General features: G+C 36.0%; 2 protein-coding genes across 2 annotated transcripts; one reads left to right on the top strand and one right to left on the bottom strand.

Moving 5' to 3' along the window:
* Positions 1–2,146: 2,146 nt before the first annotated feature.
* On the bottom strand, positions 2,147–9,852 carry LOC113765211 (probable methionine--tRNA ligase). The gene is made up of 17 exons (XM_027309304.1): positions 9,523–9,852; positions 8,810–8,954; positions 7,999–8,152; positions 7,708–7,857; positions 7,169–7,399; positions 6,881–7,024; positions 6,184–6,274; positions 5,918–6,024; positions 5,647–5,761; positions 5,406–5,524; positions 5,249–5,314; positions 4,937–5,065; positions 4,711–4,851; positions 4,468–4,594; positions 3,248–3,486; positions 3,037–3,138; positions 2,147–2,570 (listed from the first exon to the last, which is right to left on the bottom strand). The coding sequence occupies exons 1-17, from the start codon at positions 9,659–9,661 to the stop codon at positions 2,340–2,342; spliced, it is 2,430 nt and encodes an 809-aa protein (XP_027165105.1). The 5' UTR covers positions 9,662–9,852; the 3' UTR covers positions 2,147–2,339.
* Positions 9,853–12,047: 2,195 nt separating this feature from the next.
* On the top strand, positions 12,048–17,370 carry LOC113765193 (alkaline ceramidase-like). The gene is made up of 3 exons (XM_027309283.1): positions 12,048–12,317; positions 14,196–14,519; positions 16,406–17,370. The coding sequence occupies exons 2-3, from the start codon at positions 14,266–14,268 to the stop codon at positions 16,914–16,916; spliced, it is 765 nt and encodes a 254-aa protein (XP_027165084.1). The 5' UTR covers positions 12,048–12,317; positions 14,196–14,265; the 3' UTR covers positions 16,917–17,370.
* Positions 17,371–17,705: the final 335 nt, after the last annotated feature.

The raw sequence follows: 17,705 nt of genomic DNA, 5'->3' as shown, positions 1-17,705 counted from the left end.
TTCAGGAATTTGATTGAATGAATATTCTGAGCATTAGTTTGAAGAGGTTCACATAACTGTTGCTGCTAATTTCTTGGTTAATTTTAAGGTTAGAGCTTAACATGCTCAAACAAGTCATCCGGAATTCTTCAAATTTGAGGTAAGTGAAAAGGGAAAATAGCCATTTTAGTCCTTCAACTTTTTCCTTATGTCAATTTAGTCCCTTAACTTTGTTTTAGCCTTAATATATAGTCCATTAACTTAAATTTTGTATCAATTAAATCCTTTTACGGTGCCACCTCCAATTAAAATAATTTTGATCCAAATGTCTAAGGGTAGTATAGAAAGTACAGGTGAAGCCCAATATTTAAATGAAGAAAAATAGTTTTTTCATAACTTTCGGGAAGAAAGTAAATTTACTATGGAATTAGGGAGATAAATAAAAAGTTCTTGCAAAAACACAACCCAACAACAATTGGGTCATCTTCTTCATAAACTCACAAAAAACTTTGAGGATGAACTAGAAACACCACCTATTTACACTCTTCATCAATTCCAATTAATCATCCATCACTCAAAAACAACTACACATTCTCTTTCTGTTTCTAAACTTAATAAAGTCTCACATACTTTCCAACTCCACCACCGTTCTTGAGCTTCTACGGCTGTAAAGGTTCACCACCACCTCCTCCACCACAGCCGCTCGCATCCACCACCATCCATCTCCAGTGTGGGCGCATGATTTGGAACTACACAACCCATCATTGAAATCATTGGAGATGCTGCAAGTTCTATGACCATCCCTTGTTACTTGCAAGTTCTATTACATTTTCATTAAAGTAACATGATTAAAATAAAAATCTATTGGATAAAGGAAAAATAATAGGGGAAAAGAAAAACTACTCAAATAAGGGAGAAAGATTCTGGTAAGAAATGAAAGTGACAAACAACAATGATCTAGAATCAAGATTGGAAGAATTTTGGGCTCTTCCAATGACATAATCCCTGTTGTCATTGCATTTGGCTTCAAATGAGTAGAGTTACTCTTTGGAGTTTGGAAACTTCATTGTGGGGATTGGCAATGGTGATAGGAGTGTCCAAGCATTAGTGCTCCGAGAAGACCATGATGTACTAGGAGTTACAGAAAAGGGTGCCATTCTATGCAAATTCAATGGAGCTAATGTCACCACAATTGCAGCAGGAAATGTGCCATCGGGATAGCAGAGGCCGAGGAAGAAATATAGGAAGTTTGAATAGTGAATAGGGGCTTGCATTGAAGGTTTTGGAGCAAGGACGTGCAAGAGGTGCGGTCGAGCCAGAATGGGTGCATAATTGGATGCTTCTCTGGACTGGACTGGTACTTAATATTAAATCTTCCTCCCTAATTAAATTAAAAACCAGTTTTTCTCCTCTAATTGACCAAATCTTTATTTTCTTCATTTCAGTAGCGGCCTTGACTTGTAGTCCCAATATTACCCTTGAGTGGATGGTGACTTTTGTGCCGAAAATGTTTTAATTGGTGGTGCCACCGTAAAAGGATTTAATTGGATACAAAATTTAAGTTAAAGGACTAAATTAGGCTAAAACAAAATTAAGGGACTAAATTGATATAAGTAAAAAATTGAAGGACCAAAATGGCCATTTTTGCCAAGTAAAAATCGTAACTGGATTTTTTACCTACCAGTCTATCATTGAGTGCATTATTTCACACATCTCGTGCTGAATGCACAAAAGAAAAGCCCGATCGTTCATTGCAAAACAATCATATCAAGTTTCTTTACCATATCTTAAGGTCCTAATATCCTTCAGTTTTGCCTTGGCCTGCAAATGTAACTAAATAATTCCCAAAATCCCTGTGAAGTGGCGAAGAAAGTACTCCACAATGTACAGCGCTCCAAATCCACAGGTCCTTGTGATTTCTACAAGCCGCGTTCACCCTTTTCCAACACTCCCCATTCGCGCTCCAGAACTTGAAAGTTTAAATTGTAACACATATATAGCACGTAGAAGTTGGAACTTCGTAGTGAACAGAATGACTAGCTATTTGTAAACAAATAATAAACTATTTCAAGTCGAGTGAGTTTCGGCCTCCAATGTAACTGTCCATTTTTCAATTCAAGTGTCCAAGGCACTTCGAACTAACCTATGTCTTCAAAATAAATAAGAGTAAACGGAAAATCTGTAACTGCAATTAAGCACCAATCTGCCAATAAATCTTGTACTCTTGTTAATATATTACATTTCATAATTCCAAAATTGATCAGAGAATTGAAACATGACAACCAAGAAGAACCGCAAAATATCATAGAAAGCAAAATTGTAATTCAAATGTTTTTCATTAGCAAATTTCAATGCAGCAATCACCTAATCTTCGCTTCGTTGAGTGATGAGACTTTGCAAACACCAGCCGAGGTAGTGAACGGGATGCCCTTAAAGCAGGCCACCAACTCCTCATCTGTCCGCAGATCGGGTTGAACGGTTTCCCACACCTTTTTCTTAGGGTTCAACTGGTCATCAGGACTGCCTTCAAATCCTGGAAACTTCACTCTTTCGCCAATGACAGCACCTTCAGGTGGCTCAACCAATTCAACCTACCATGTGATAAGCATTCACAATGATTAACAAGTACTGTGAACCTATAAGACTTCTTTCCAAGTTCACCAATGCATTCGGCACAAGCATTCTTATCCGTTTCAACAGATTGTCAAAAAAAAAAATGCCGACCATCCGCTTTTCAATTAACTAGAAGCCAAGCCCTTAATTCAATGCACCATGTTTTGCAGTTTAAATGTATGTACGCTGAAGGATACATCAACCCAGACAAACGAATAATCTGAAGATGAATAATAGAGGTAAGCAACAGAGGAAGAGATGAGCTATATATGTATTTTTTGGATCAGTAATCAGTAAAGGTTGTTTGACCACAAGTAATCCTCTCAGTCTTTTCGGTCCTTTGGGGAAAGCAATGAATGCCTGAAGGAGCAATTGAAGGGTAGTCGCACTCTTGAAAGCACAAGTTCCAGACTAATAACTTAAAACAGTAATATTGTTGCTCACCTTGGTGTCCTCACTATTAGAAGCACAAAGAACCATGGCTTCAGATTTTACTCCCCGCATGTTTGCTGGCTTGAGATTGCAAAGAACGCAAACCTTCCGATTCTGACAGATCAATCATCATTAAGAATATTAAACAAGGAAATCATAAACCTCAGAAATCTTTAAACAAGCACATACAAATGTATGGAAAAGAAAAAGGTGATGCAGAAACCTGCATTTTTTCTAGAGGAATGTACTTGACAAGGCCACTAACTACTTTTCGTGGTTGGGGTTCACCAACATCAATCTCCTCCACATACAGTGAATCAGCAGAAGAATGTTTTTCAGCTTTTTTAATGAGACCAACACGGATATCAAGTCTACTAACTGATATTTCTGCTTCAGCAAGGGAAGCAGTCTTAGATGCACCTTGAGCGGATTTTGTTGGCTTTCCCTTCTTTGCATTCCCATCTAGAAGTAGAGGCAGAAAAACTTGAGGTAAGCAACAATTTCACTAGTCAGGTGTCACATTGTATATTCTGTAGCCAACTTGCAAACAGGTTTTCATCAATCATGCAAAACATTCAACGAAACTATTTTACAGACAGTACTTGACACATGATAGTTGTGATAAGCTGATTGGGAGCACTCCAGTCAGCATTGGAACATATAATGCTTCCACTGACAATAGTCAAAGGTGTCACAAAGCAAAACACCACATTGAGGATGCTGAATTCTATAAGAGACAACTGATGCTGAAATGCTGATGAAAGTATCAAAAAGGCTGGTATCCACATTTCAATTATTAACAAACCTAAGGACTGCAGAAGCCTGAGAATTCACCTCAGACGTACTGCTCTGGACTGGACTCATCCAGCCATTGGAAATTAAAGAAAACAGCCAAGGAAACAAGACACAGCAAAAGCTAGCCCCATTGAATCTTATGTTGGTAAGTTGCAGGAAGTGGGGTAGAATTGTTCTGAAAAGCAAGTCAAATTCAACTTTGGAAAATTAAATCATGAATTTCTTAGGTGATCTTGCAAAAGGATGAACTTGTAGGATATGTAAATCCAGTCATAGGAAAAATGATTGCCCATCAAACAAAACCAAAAGAATAATACTGTTGACACCTATTAATGACTCTAGCAAACCAGGACAGAGATTCAAATTGAAATTATATCACCCCATAAACTGCCAAGACTGTCTATTTCATATTTCAATGGTCAAAATATCATTTTAACTGTTTTCACTTAGCTATTAGCAAATCAGAAACCACTAAAGCAGCTAGATGAAGCAGCTTCGAGATTTAACCCCCAACAAAGTGGCATATAACAAAAAAGGTTGCCTAACATATTTTGATAATGACAAAATATCGAGATACACAGAAGGAACGCACTCCAGAACAACTTATGACCAATCACAGGACAGATGATAAATATAAAGCAGCAAAACCTGAAAGTTTTGCTTTGTTTAATTGTTCACTAATCTTTGCCTCGGCTTCTTCCTTCAATTTCCTGTCAGCCCTATCAGCTTGACTTCCAGAAAATTCCCCCCTGTACATTTCAGCTTCATCTTCTTTCTGCAATCACAGGATTTTCAGTCATTATAATCAATCACATGTTTGTTGCATCTTAGATTAATTACAATCAAAACAGCCAATCCAGGACATATCCTCCAACAAATTAGAATCTATACCAGCTCCTTGAACAATGGTTTAGGATTTCCAATTCTATGACCTGCAGAAAGAATCTCCCATGGCCTTTTGGCCCTTTCAATATCACCTTTTTCATCACAAAGTGAAATTTGTTCAAAAGGCAGGTTGAGCTGCTTTAGAACCTGTGTATCACATAGAGCAAGACATCAGAATTTCAGAAAACAAGTCCTAAAACAGAATCTAGTTTACAATGCTACAATCAATTACCTCGATGGAAAAAGATGGCATGAAAGGTTCTAAAAGAGAGGCAATGAGATACACTAGTCCAGCAGAAGTTCTCATAACTATGGAACACGTAGGTTGATCATCCTTGTAGAGTCTCCAGAATTCATTCTCCTATTAACAAGATTGAATAAGTTATTCTTATGCTTTAGGCAAATCAACAATGAGAAACTGTCAAATAGCCCCGTGTTCATCTTTGAGACAAGAAAATCTCGAAAGTAACCCTGAATCAGTAGAACTCAAAAGCCAACATTGACAAATTGAATTCTCACAAATGCAAACATGTTAGAGGCTTACTTGCAGATAACCATTTCCCTCTGTGGAAATAGCCATAGCGATCTTCAAACCTTGCTTTAATTTTACCTTCAAGAAAAGATGTTTCATTGATAGTATGAAATGGAGAAAAGTTTTCCAAGCAAAACAGTTCATTTACAGGACCACATGGCTCAATCACCTTCTCCATGGCTTCTACATATTGCTCAACAAGCTCACCAACTTTATCACCCAAAGCTTTGGTTGAGGGATGTGATTCTGCATCCTGTGCGTCTGGAAGGATGGAACCATATCCTAAACCTGTAGCACCACATATTGCAATTGAATACAACATGAGATGCAACAAGGAAAAGTTCAAAATATGGAATATTGCTATCAATACATAATATGTATAAGATAAGTCATACAGGGACAAAAACTACCTGGAGCTTTTGCAATGAAGTTCAATACCCGATTGATGAAATTGCCAAGATTTTTCAGCAACTCATTATTTAATTTTGCTCGTAAATCATCCCAAGTAAATAAGGTGTCTGATACCTATACGTGCCAGGTCATAAGAACTGCTGACGGAAAATATGTGCATCTATATTTGTGTATGCAGGGAGTGGGAGAGTGGGAGCAGAAAAAAGATTGGTTGCCAATGTCTGTCAAGTGAAAAAAACAATATTGAAGATAGCAGTAAAAAGAAAGCACCTCTGGCCTATTTGTCAGTAAGTAATATCTCCATACTTCTATAGGAATATTTGTATCTTTTGCATCATTTCCAAAAACTCCAATACCCTTACTTTTTGAAAACTTTCCTGCATAAAACCAACCAGAAAAATCAGACATGGCAAGCTATTATAGAATGAAGAATAAGCAAAATGAAATGCAGAAATTATTTGTCACATTTTGGCCTAAAAAATTATCTTCAGGACACAGCATATTCAATTTACAAATCTAGTAGTTTCTTTGTTAACCTGATTCATAGTTCAGGTATTCCGTTACGCTGATCGTCTTCATCAAAGTCCAATTTTCACCAGTCCCAAGAAGGGTAGAAGGGAACATCACCTGAAAAAGGAGGGGGGGGGTGTTAGAGAAGAACTTTACATGATCATGAGCAACATAAAAGAAATGAGACACAATAATAGAAGTTTTAATAACAATTCCTCAGGCATTAAGTTGATTTCTTTTTACAAATCTAACAAATCAAATCTTAATTGCAGTGTCACAGAAATAAAATTATTTGTTTAAAGGGGAAATGAACCTTTTTTTTGTTTTTTTTGGTTTTTTGGGGGGGGGGGGGGGAGATTGAACTTTGGAACTAAGAACTAGCCAATAATCCTACCAACAAGGTTGCATTTTAGTACCCACTCAAACAAGAACAGCAAAATCACACCTGTTCTAGGAAAAGAATTTCGTTCACTGTAAAAAAACCCAGATAGTTATTTCCTTCTTGAATGGATTCCAAAAAGATGACACAAAATACTGTGCAGAAAGGACATAAAAATATACACGCATACAGCAAGAATTGTCAATTAATTTAACCCATCACTTAGGTTAAAATCACAACCATTTAATGCAAATGCATGAGTAAACCGGTAATCACCACCCCACCATCCATGGAAAATGTTAATATTGCTCAAGCATCTCAAACTTCAAGAGCAAGTTACATACAGTGTGAAAAGGAACATTATCCTTGCCCATAAACTGAAACAACTCCACTTCTTCAGGGTTTTTCCACCACTTTTCCCACTCTGTTGTGTAGCATGCAGTGATTGATACATATCCAATAGGCGCATCAAACCACACATAAAAAACCTAACCATAAAAAATAAGAGTAAGTTTAACAGTTTAAATATCAAACAAACACTAGAGTCAATAGTATTCTCACCATTTATAAAGGATAACCAAATGATACTAAGCAAGGCATTAACCAACCCTTCAAATTTTTCCTCAACTAACCTTGTCCTTATATTTCTCATGTGGAACAGGAACTCCCCACTTCAAATCTCTAGTAATGCATCTTGGTTTCAGTCCTTCTCTAAGCCATGCATTTGTTGCTTGGATGGCATTTTGACTCCATCCTCCAGCCACTGACATTTCGTTTATATATGCCTCTAATTTGTCCTTCAGCAAAGGAAGCTCCAAAAACAAGTGATCCGTGTCTCGAATGTGTGGAGCCGATTTACAAACCTGCTCAGAAAATAGAAATAAATTGTCATCACTCGATTACGTTGTATGTAGCTCGAGCAAAAGGAAGAAAAACAATAAGCATTCTTTTTCCTTCAAGTTTCCACCAAATTAGATTTGTAAAAGTCAACACTTGAGCCTTGAGAATTTTGGTATTAGCTAATTGCATGATAGAATTCTTGCAATAGATTCAATTAAACAGCTTCCTTTTTTTGAAAGAAAATAAAAGAAATTAGTGTATCTTCTTTCGGCATCTATGAAGTAGGTCACCGTCAACAGAAGAATGGCTGTTACAACAGGACAAGAACCACCTTGCATTTTGGATCCAGTAATTCTGTAGGATTTAAAAGCTTTCCACAGTTTTCACATTGATCTCCTCGAGCAGAATCATAATTACAATGTGGACAACTACCCTCCACAAATCGATCAGCTAAGAATCTTTGGCATGTATCGCAGTAAAGCTGCATTCACAATGTAGTTCTGGTTAGCATGCTCCCATATTGCAAACTTGAAAAATTGCCAAATGAGGCTGATAAGAGGAATTAAGATCAGCAGCATTATCCTGTTCTCGGAAAATATTCAGGCATGCCATAACCTTTTACCTGCTGCATTGTGTTCTCGGACAACCAATTGTTTTCCAATAATTTCTTGAAAATTGCTTGGCAAACCTTTGTCTGTTCAGTACTTGAAGTACGTCCAAACTTATCAAAACTAATATCAAACCACTCATAGATGCTTTTATGGATTGCATGGTATCTACAAGAAGAAATAAAATACCTCAGTACAAAAACATGCTCGTAGTAAAGTCAAAGTGATCATATTGATGAGTGTTGTATCATATAATTCAAGTAATGAAGAACTGTACACACAAATGATACAGCAGCAACAGCATCTCATTTTCTATTGAAAGAGTACCTATTACCAGAGAAGCATGAGAACACTCAGAACTCTAGAATCAAACTGCCACCAAAACCCATCTTGTCAGTAGAAAATGATGAAGTGCTAACAAGAACTTTCATAATCTCAAAATCGAGATCAATCCCTTTGCAGTTCATATCTTACATGAAAAAAGAATAATAATAGCTCAACTAGATGGACTTAAACTCTTTAATTTCCGAGTTCTCAATGAAGCATGGAACTAAGTTATTACATACCTAATCTGTATAAACTTTTCCATTTTCTTAGTGCGACCTAAATTTCCAATCAATAACAGGAACTGTACTTTCTCTAACAGATACTGAATAATTCTCAACATAACAGGCATAAAGTAAATGCAAAAAGAAAAGGATAAATAATAAAATACGAACTAAGCATCTATGTAGAATCAATACATACATCACAATTAACACTCAAAAAATTAAAACTAATGAACCAAAATTGTAAGCCCACAAAACCAAAAAAAAAAAAAATTACTTATCACAAATTTCCTGAGGAGTAACTCCCTCTTCAAGAGCCTTATTCTCTGTAGCTGTTCCGTACTCATCCGTACCACATATGTATAACACATTGTACCCTCGTAACCTACAGTACCTCGCAAACACATCCGCACTTAACACACCTACACCAGAAAAAAATTTAAACACAGAATCACAACACCAATTACAGCACATGGATGGATACATCAATTTAATTACATAAAAAAAATTCATCCAAAAAAATTAGCAAAAAGAATTTTAAAAAATTTAAACTTGAGAATACAAAAAGGAAAATTCAACCATCACAAACATTACACACAAAAACCAAAAGAGTCGTTCAAGAGATAAACATATTTATCAACACTTGTAACAAAAAATCACTAAAACCCCAAAGCTGAAAATTGAAAATCAAACAAACAATTTAACCATGTCATGAACAAACGCAAAACAATTTAACAAAAAATCATTAAAACCCCAAAACTGAAAATTGAAAATCAAACAAACAATTTAACTATCTCATCCATAAACGCAAAACTGACTAAATTGGTCAAGAAGACCACATATTATCAAAAAAATTAATCAAAAAATAAGTAAAAATCCAAAACTAAAACTTGAGAGTCAATTAAAAAAAAAAACAACGACTACATGCACACAAAACAAACTAAATTGTTCAAAAATTCAACATATTCATCATAAATCAATGAAACTTACAGCCAATGATATTGCCGAGATGAGGAACATTGTTCACATATGGTAAAGCACTTGTTATCAAAATATTCCGCTTCCCGGGGATCGGTAGCTTAAGATTTTGGGGAGGATTATTCTTCCCCGAGTTTTCCAAGTCGCCCATTTTTCTCGTAATTGTCGAAGAAAAGCAACGAAAACTTAACAATTTTGAAGGCGGACAACAGTGTGTGAGCGTGTGTAGTCTAAGGAGGTGAAACGGACCGCGGCGGAGGCGGAAGAGCTGGTGGAGGCGGTGGCAAGAGAGGAGAAAGGAAGCTATGGTGAAAATGGGAAAAATGAGGACTTTTTGGCTTAGTGAAGGAATTTAGGGTTTAACAACAGAATCAGAATACATAAATTTGGGGTAATAAATATTCGTTTCTTTTTCTGGATTCCGTTATTGCCGTTAAACTACGCGATCATATGCAAGGAAAATGGATATAGCACAGTAATTTCAGACTAAAAACAGTTAAAAACTTAGGATGAGAAGGACGTAAAATTAATATTTTAAAAGTAAATGTAAAAAAATTTATTTAATGAAAAGTGATAGATGTTTGAAATAATTTTTTCAAACCAAAATCATGAATGATGAAAAATTTATTTAACGAAAAGTAATACACGTTTTAAACTATTTTTCCAAATCAAAATCATGTTAAAACATTTGTTCAAGAGTGACACTCAATTATTTTTTTTTTTTTATGCTAGAATAACTTTTACTAAAACTAGTATTTTAAGATGGATTTTATTGAATGCTTAAAAAAAAAGATGGATTATATTGAACTAATTTTTGCATGTGAGAAGGTTTCATTTACAATGAAAATTTTGTTTTATTTTCGTTATTTAGGAACAAAAAGTAAAATTTGATGCTTGATTCTTTGATAGTTTGCTAAGATGATTTTCGCATGTTGCAAATGGAAGAAAGTGTTGGTTCTTTAGTAGTAGCATAAAAGATGTTGACTTTGACTTTCTTAGTGGATTTTCTAATTCTTAAAATCATATAGTAACACTGCTCAAAAATATCTAAAAATACATTTAAAAAGCATCTAAAAATTATTCAAAAAATACATTCGGACAAACTGATCAACAATGTTTGAATAGGAGTTTATTTAAAATATTAGTTAGAATAATTATTATAACATTTTTTATGATATGATATATGTGAAATAAAAAAATTATTAAAAGATTAAATTATGTATTAGAGAATATATATGTGATGATCCAAGTAAATAATTTTTGTGCAAATAATAGCTATCCAAGCGTACAAGAGTGTCAGTTTGTTTGGATTGACATGATTTTAGATAAAATAATTTACTTCATAAATTCCAATCACCTTTTTATTTCACATACAACACATTAAAAAAAGTGCTACAGTAATTATCTCAAATAAATCATCCAAATAAATTCTTATCCAAACAAACTTGTCGACCTTAGCCCACACCTCTAATCCCTCCTTGCTCCCTTCCGCAACCCCTTCTCCCTTATTTTTTTTTTTCCCTTTCATTTCTTTCCCTTTTATTTGGTGGCACGACCTACTCACATGACTCAACAAATTATAAAGTGAGGGGCAAAATGAAGAAAGGTAGCTTGGAATAGGGCTGAAGAGAAAGGGCGGAGGGAATACGAGGTGGTGGAAAGAAGCGATAAAGAATAAGGAAAAGGGGTAGGAGCGGAGCCACAGTGGTGTGATGATTGGTAACTGCCCCTCCATCTCCCTCAAATTTAACAAAATTAAATTATAATTTCAAAGTTTTCTTCAAAAATTTTAGATTTACGCCCCTTACATTTTATAAAATTCTTTCCTATGGATGAATTTACCCTTACCTTTCCATTAACTACATTGACCCCTAGAAGTACACGAACTTTTGTAATAGTAATTATTTTAATAGAAAAATAAATTTTATTCCAAAACTAAACATTGCCATTATTTTAATGGAGAAATAAGTCTTTGATCTATTTTATTTAGATACAAAGTATAAAGAGAACCATTTAAACTTAAGATATATACAATAAATTGAAATGACAACAAATTTTAATTCATTTATATTACATGTAAGAGTTGACGGTTGCTTCTTTTTGCCTGAAGTCCTACACTAGTAGAAGAGAAGGAAAGAGAGAGGTGGCAAAGGAGGACGAGAAAAATAGAGGTGGCGGCAAAATTAGGTCATTGTCTATTGAACAAGAAAAATAATTGGTACTAGAATCAATGTGTCAAAAACAATAAACGCACGGGCCAAATTAGGATAACCCCAAAAAAGGGGGAACTAAACTCTCACTTTTTGAGAAGGAAACCAAGTCACCTGAAGAGTGACTAAGCTCTACCATCGCCACATCAACACTTCAATTCACCACCGTCGATTCCCCACTCCGACGCTAAAAACCACATCCAATCCAACGGCCCACAACGCCCACAGGTGTCTGTCGACTCACACGCCTCACCGCGCTATCCACTCGCACACGCGCCTGGGAAAGTTAACGTCTAAACCGCGTGTAGAGTGACGAATCTAAAGACTGGCGTTTTGGGTTCTTCTTTTTTAAAAGTTGAATTGAATCCAATATCCTTTTCCCCAAAACCCACCCAAAAAATCAAAAAAAACGAAAGGAAGATTTTTGTTTTTTTTTTGGAATAATAAAACTTCCGACTGATATTCAATTTTTTGAGATATAATATCGTTGATATATCTTGTAATTGACATAATTGTAGGGTATAAATAGGGGAGAGATAGTGTTGATTCTGTTGAAGGAGGAGAATGGTGGCGAAATAGATCTGATTTTCGAGAAAGGTTAGTCGTTTTTTTTTTGCATTTTTTCCTCTCGAGTATGTGTGGTTCTCTGTGTGTGTAGTGTGTGTTTTTGTAGTAAAGGTACCATGTTTTGGCTGGATTGCTATTGAGAAAAGTGAAGGGTTGAATTTTTTGTTTTCCTGGTGATTTTTGTACTTAACTTTGATAAATAAATTGGAAGAGTATGGAGCTTGATGTTGGTGAATGCATTGTATATATGTTTTATTATGTTGTTTGATAAGTGTGTGTTGTGTGTGTGTAGAATGAGGGTTTTGTTTATATGGTAAAACACGAGAGGATTTATCCAGTTATTGTAACTTTTCTTGTTTTTTTTTTTTATTAATTGCAAGATTTGGTTTTTATGTGTTTTTGTTCCTTTAGTCTGGGGTTTTTATCAAAAGTTGAAATTTTTAAAGCTGTTGAATCAGTTGAATAAGTTTAATATGTGTTTGTTTGATTTTAGTGAATAGCTTCAAAGTCAAATTGTGGTAAGAAAAATTACCTTTAGGGGTCGAAGCTGTATTTTGGGGCAAAGGAATTTAAATGATGGGACATGGTGAATGACAAGGTGGAAAATTTTGGTGGTACTAGTCCAGTCAGCTAGCGTTGTTGGACAAGTGTTCGAATTTAGGCAAATGAAACTATTTTGGAGTTTAGGGAAAGTCGCTTGCATTGGATGAATGTGGAGTATTTATGTTAGTCGCGTTAGTCATCTCGTCACACGTTTCCATATTATTCGCTGTGGGGCGTGTTAGCAGTAACTTAGTGTAGTGAAGATCTTACTGTGGTGCGATTGTCTCCTTTATGTTTAACGGCCTTCTTAGTACTTAAGAGGAGATTTGCTGGAAATTTGGTTACTATTCTGGATTATGGAAAGAAAGGTGTGGATAATATGTATGCAAGTGCACACATTAGAATCCTGTTTGTCTTGAATAGGTTGTCTCAGTAATTTTTGTTGATTGGCTATGGTTGGCGCAATGTGCTTTTTTCTGGACAGACTTATGTGCATAGCGTTATGGGATTCACGGAGATTCTATCTTGTTTTGACTTTTCCTTTGGTTCAATGGCTTCTCTTTGTGTTGCTTCTACAGCATTTTGACATTCAGGAGAGACCTTAAAATGGTTTGCTTAGAGTGACTCTAAACTTTTAGGAGAGAAGCAATGGGTTTTCCCTTTTCTTGTATAGTTATGGTTTAGGACAGTGTCAATAGTTTATATCTTAGCTAGGGTGGAGCCATACATAGTACCTCCAAAAATGGAATCTAATGAAAAGGAATGTGATGTGTTGAGACAGTTATACTTGACCATGTGATGAGAAACTCTTAGGGGGGTCATGGATAGCGCACCCTGAACATGCTCTAGACAATTTTTACAAGTCCCCAGTAGAATGACTTTCATATTCTTTTTGTACAAGTTTCGTGTTTCTTATGTTTCCATGTCTTCATATTCATTGTAGCAATAAGTGTGGTTGGATTGGGGATTATTTGGCATTATTTTTTGAAAAAACATTGTAGCACTTTTTTGATGTGACGTATGTGAGATAAAAAGGTAGTTGGGAAGATAAAAAGGTTATTGAAAAATGTTATGATGCAATCAAATAATTTTTAGCAAATGGGAAGCTATCCAAACGCACAATATGTTTTTAATATCTTTTGTCTTTCTTTAAGCTGTAGATTTGGGATACTTGTTTAACTTATGAAGATTTTGTTTGCATCAAGTCCATGTTTTCTGGATTTTATGGTCTACATAGCTCTTACCATTTTATTGTCCGGAAACGGTGTTATGATAATGATAGAAATGATAGTGGGTGGTTGGATTTAATCTTATCAATTATATGCGATTTTCTTCATATAAGTGTCATTGGCTTGTTTCTTGCAGGTCCCCTGAAATTATTAGCTTCTTACAGCAAAATACAATTTTGGTCAGATACTGATATAGTAATTAAGGGATGGCAGATGGAATATCAAGCTTCTGGGGTCCTGTCACATCTACTCACGAGTGGTGTGAGCCAAATTATCTCTACTCCTCCTATATTGCAGAATTTTTCAACACTCTCTCTAATTTACCAGCCATTCTTTTGGCATTGGTTGGTCTTGTGATTGCCTTGAGCCAGCGGTTTGAGAAAAGGTTTGGTGTTCTTCACATATCAAATATGATACTTGCCATTGGGAGCGCACTCTATCATGCAACATTGCAGCGCATGTAAGTATCTCGTGCTGTTGTTTTTCTTGATTGCATGGATAACTGATTTTGCTGTTTCTAGTTGCAAAAATTGCTAAATTTCCAAATTGGCTGAAATATTTTAGTTAGTTCATAACTACAAAAGCCTGCATAATAACCTCATGCTTTATCAACCAACTGGAAGACATCTGATGTAACGATGAATAGTCAGACTAGAACCTCTGTTTCGGCTAGTACGTGATGCATTTTGAAGATTGCAACATGTAGCGCTCCTCAACCTCCAAGAGCATATAGATTTAGGTCTTTCTTGAAGTTCCAGCCTACACCTGCAAGTGTCTGATATCTTCCAAGTGCTATTGTTTGAAACATGATTTCAAGCTTGTCAGTTGTAAGTTTTATAAAACTCTTAGTGATAAGAAGTGCACGATATATGCATGACATTCTTGTCGCAAGGCCTTATGTACGTGGACCTTGTTTTCTCAAACTTTGAGGAAAATTTCCTATTATCCTCATCCTGAGTGTTGGATATGTTTCCTCAGCCTCATTAAGAGTTACAACCACCAAATTTGTTTTGCCAACCTAACTTCTGTTGACTATAATCTGGTCATTAAAGGGCTCATTTCATGCCATTCAGCATCCTTTCATCACATTACACCAACTCCTCCGTTCCAGTCATTTGTAGAGCTGGTTCTTTGTCTATTTGCCCCTGTGGCTTATTATGTCATGGCCAGTTGTAGTTGTTCCGAATGGATTTTGTGGTGTAATGCTGAGTAATTTAGAAAATCTTGATCAGCGGAAATACATCCACAGTCCTTTTCATTTAGCCTAATTTTCTGTCACTGTTTCTTTCAGTAGCGTGTGATTTCTTTCCAATTGCTAAAGTTTAATCCTTCCAAGACATGCGTATTTTTCTGGAGACTCAGATATTCAAGGCCCTCATCAAAAAATATGGTCTTCAAGCAAATATTTGCAGTTTTTCAAAAATATGGTCTGGAGACTCTGTTATAACCCATTGTGAGGCCATAGCATAGCTTTTCAACACCTGAAAATAGATATGGTAGGCTCTGTATTTTTCATATAGAGATATGTTCAACCAGTTCTTTTTTTTTTTTTGGGGGGGGGGGGGTATGATTTTAGAAGGCTGTTACATTAGTTGTCTCAGGGAAAGGAAGTTGAAAAAACTCGCAATTATGGCGGAGATGAATATATATTTCAAATTGCAATCTCTGTATCATCTTTGTGTGGCAAAGTGATAATGATTTCAAATATTAACACTCCTCTTGTAAAAGCATACCTAAACAACTAATTTGCTGCACTTAATAGTGGCTTGTGTTTTTAAACTGCATTATTAACACCTTAGCTTTGAGGGCAAGTCTATGGTAGGAAATTGCTCAACAGATTCTGTCTGAGACGGTGCTCAATGTTGTGAGGTAAAAAATGGTTGACTCTCTATTGATATTATTTACATGAGTTGTTTCTTTTGTGTTGGGTTGTTTGATGATTTAACTTAGGGTATTGTTATGTTAAATGCCATTGGGATGAAATGAAATTGCCAGCATAAAGATTTGATGTATTTAAAAACATTTTTTTGACGTGATGAAGGCTTGTGTGTCAAGGATATAAATCTAGGGTCACCTACCTTCTAAGAATTGCTTGATTTATTGGGGTTTTTTGCGGTAACCGAATCCCGGTATTCTTTTCTCTTTTATTGGTCTCATCTTACTATGTCGCGTTGAAGAACCAAATAATCTCATTTAAATTTTTATCTCATGCAACTTTTAATAAATCTGTCTGCTGTATGATGTGTTTGTATACTCGTTGAGCTGTCATATTATGGTTCTTCTATCTTTTTTGACTTTTGTATGTCCTAATTGCTTCGGTGGTCTTAATCTGCAACTTATTTTTAGGCAACAACAAGGTGATGAAACGCCTATGGTATGGGAAATGCTTCTATACCTTTACATCCTTTACTCTCCGGATTGGCATTATCGTAGTACAATGCCCATTTTCTTGTTCCTCTATGCCATAGTGTTTGCCTTTGCACATGCGTATGTCCGTTTTGGCGTTGGGTTTTGGTTGCATTATGCACTACTATGCCTTCTGTGCATCCCTCGGATGTACAAGTATTACATTTACACAGAAGACAAACTGGCAAAGCGGCTAGCAAAGCTATATTTAATCACCCTAATAGTTGGGAGTGTCTGCTGGCTCTTTGATCGACTATTGTGCAAGGGCATTTCACGCTGGTACTTCAATCCACAGGGTCATGCTTTGTGGCACGTCTTCATGGGTTTCAATTCCTACTTTGCAAATGAATTTCTGATGTACTGCCGTGCTCAGCAAAGAGGGTGGGATCCAAAGGTCAAGTATTGGGGAATCCTCCCATTTGTGAAGATTCAAAAGCCGAAGGAACAGTAGATGTTCAGCTGGATAGGAAACAACAACCCCTCTTACAAAGACAATAGACGGGCAATGACTTTGCAGAAGCGCGCAAAGAAAAGTGGTTGTGATTCTTTTTTCTTTGTTTTCTTTTTTTTTTTTCCTTCCAGCCAAGACATTTTCAAGAACGCGATGTAAATGACTGCTCGAAATTGTTTTGTTTGTCCGGACGGTGGCTCAATTTTGACTGTAAAATTAGTAGTTCCCCAGTGTACTATATTTATGTACTTTTCGCTGGATACAACAGCAGACCGGTTAGCTTGATACAACACCAGACCGGTTAGCTTCTTAGTGTTTTCTGCTTCTCCCTTTTCATGTGGTCTCTAGAAAGCTTTTTCTCTGAAATTTTGACATGATTTTCACTCTTTGTTCCTTCATTTGTATGTTTAATTCTTCGACCTGAAGTATCAATACACGTCATATGTTTTACTAACTGATAAAGGAGGCTAATCACTTGGCTGATTATGTTTTGCTCAATAGAACTTTTATGTATATCTAATACTATAATGTATCGTTGGTGACTGCATGCCTTGTTGAAACTTGCAGATGTTGAAGTATTTTTGTAGCAGTGCTTCAACGACTTGAGGTTCCTAATTGCCTTAAATCTGCTACAGCTGAGGTACAGAGCTCAAGGCTAATTGCCTCCCTCATCCTTCGATTGCAGGCCCTTTCTTCCATATCCTACTCCCCCCCCCCCCCCCCCCCTCTTTTCCCCAATAAGATGACATTTCACTAATAAAATGAATATCTACAACTAGAGAAAACTGC

The sequence above is a fragment of the Coffea eugenioides genome, chromosome 3 (genome assembly GCF_003713205.1).
Source record: "Coffea eugenioides isolate CCC68of chromosome 3, Ceug_1.0, whole genome shotgun sequence".
NCBI classification, from domain to species: Eukaryota; Viridiplantae; Streptophyta; class Magnoliopsida; order Gentianales; family Rubiaceae; genus Coffea; species Coffea eugenioides.
Note: the sequence above shows the minus strand (reverse complement) of the source record. Positions and strands in the feature narration are given on the sequence as shown.

Excerpts from the sequence above, each read along its gene's own strand:
- LOC113765211 (XM_027309304.1), bottom strand. The coding sequence starts at position 9,661 with ATGGGCGACTTGGAAAACTCGGGGAAGAATAATCCTCCCCAAAATCTT. Across the intron at positions 7,025-7,168 it reads ATGAGAAATATAAGGACAAG|GTTTTTTATGTGTGGTTTGA; the intron begins GTTAGTTGAGGA and ends TTTTATGGTTAG. Across the intron at positions 4,852-4,936 it reads TGCCATCTTTTTCCATCGAG|GTTCTAAAGCAGCTCAACCT; the intron begins GTAATTGATTGT and ends TGTGATACACAG.
- LOC113765193 (XM_027309283.1), top strand. The coding sequence starts at position 14,266 with ATGGCAGATGGAATATCAAGCTTCTGGGGTCCTGTCACATCTACTCAC. Across the intron at positions 14,520-16,405 it reads CATGCAACATTGCAGCGCAT|GCAACAACAAGGTGATGAAA; the intron begins GTAAGTATCTCG and ends ACTTATTTTTAG.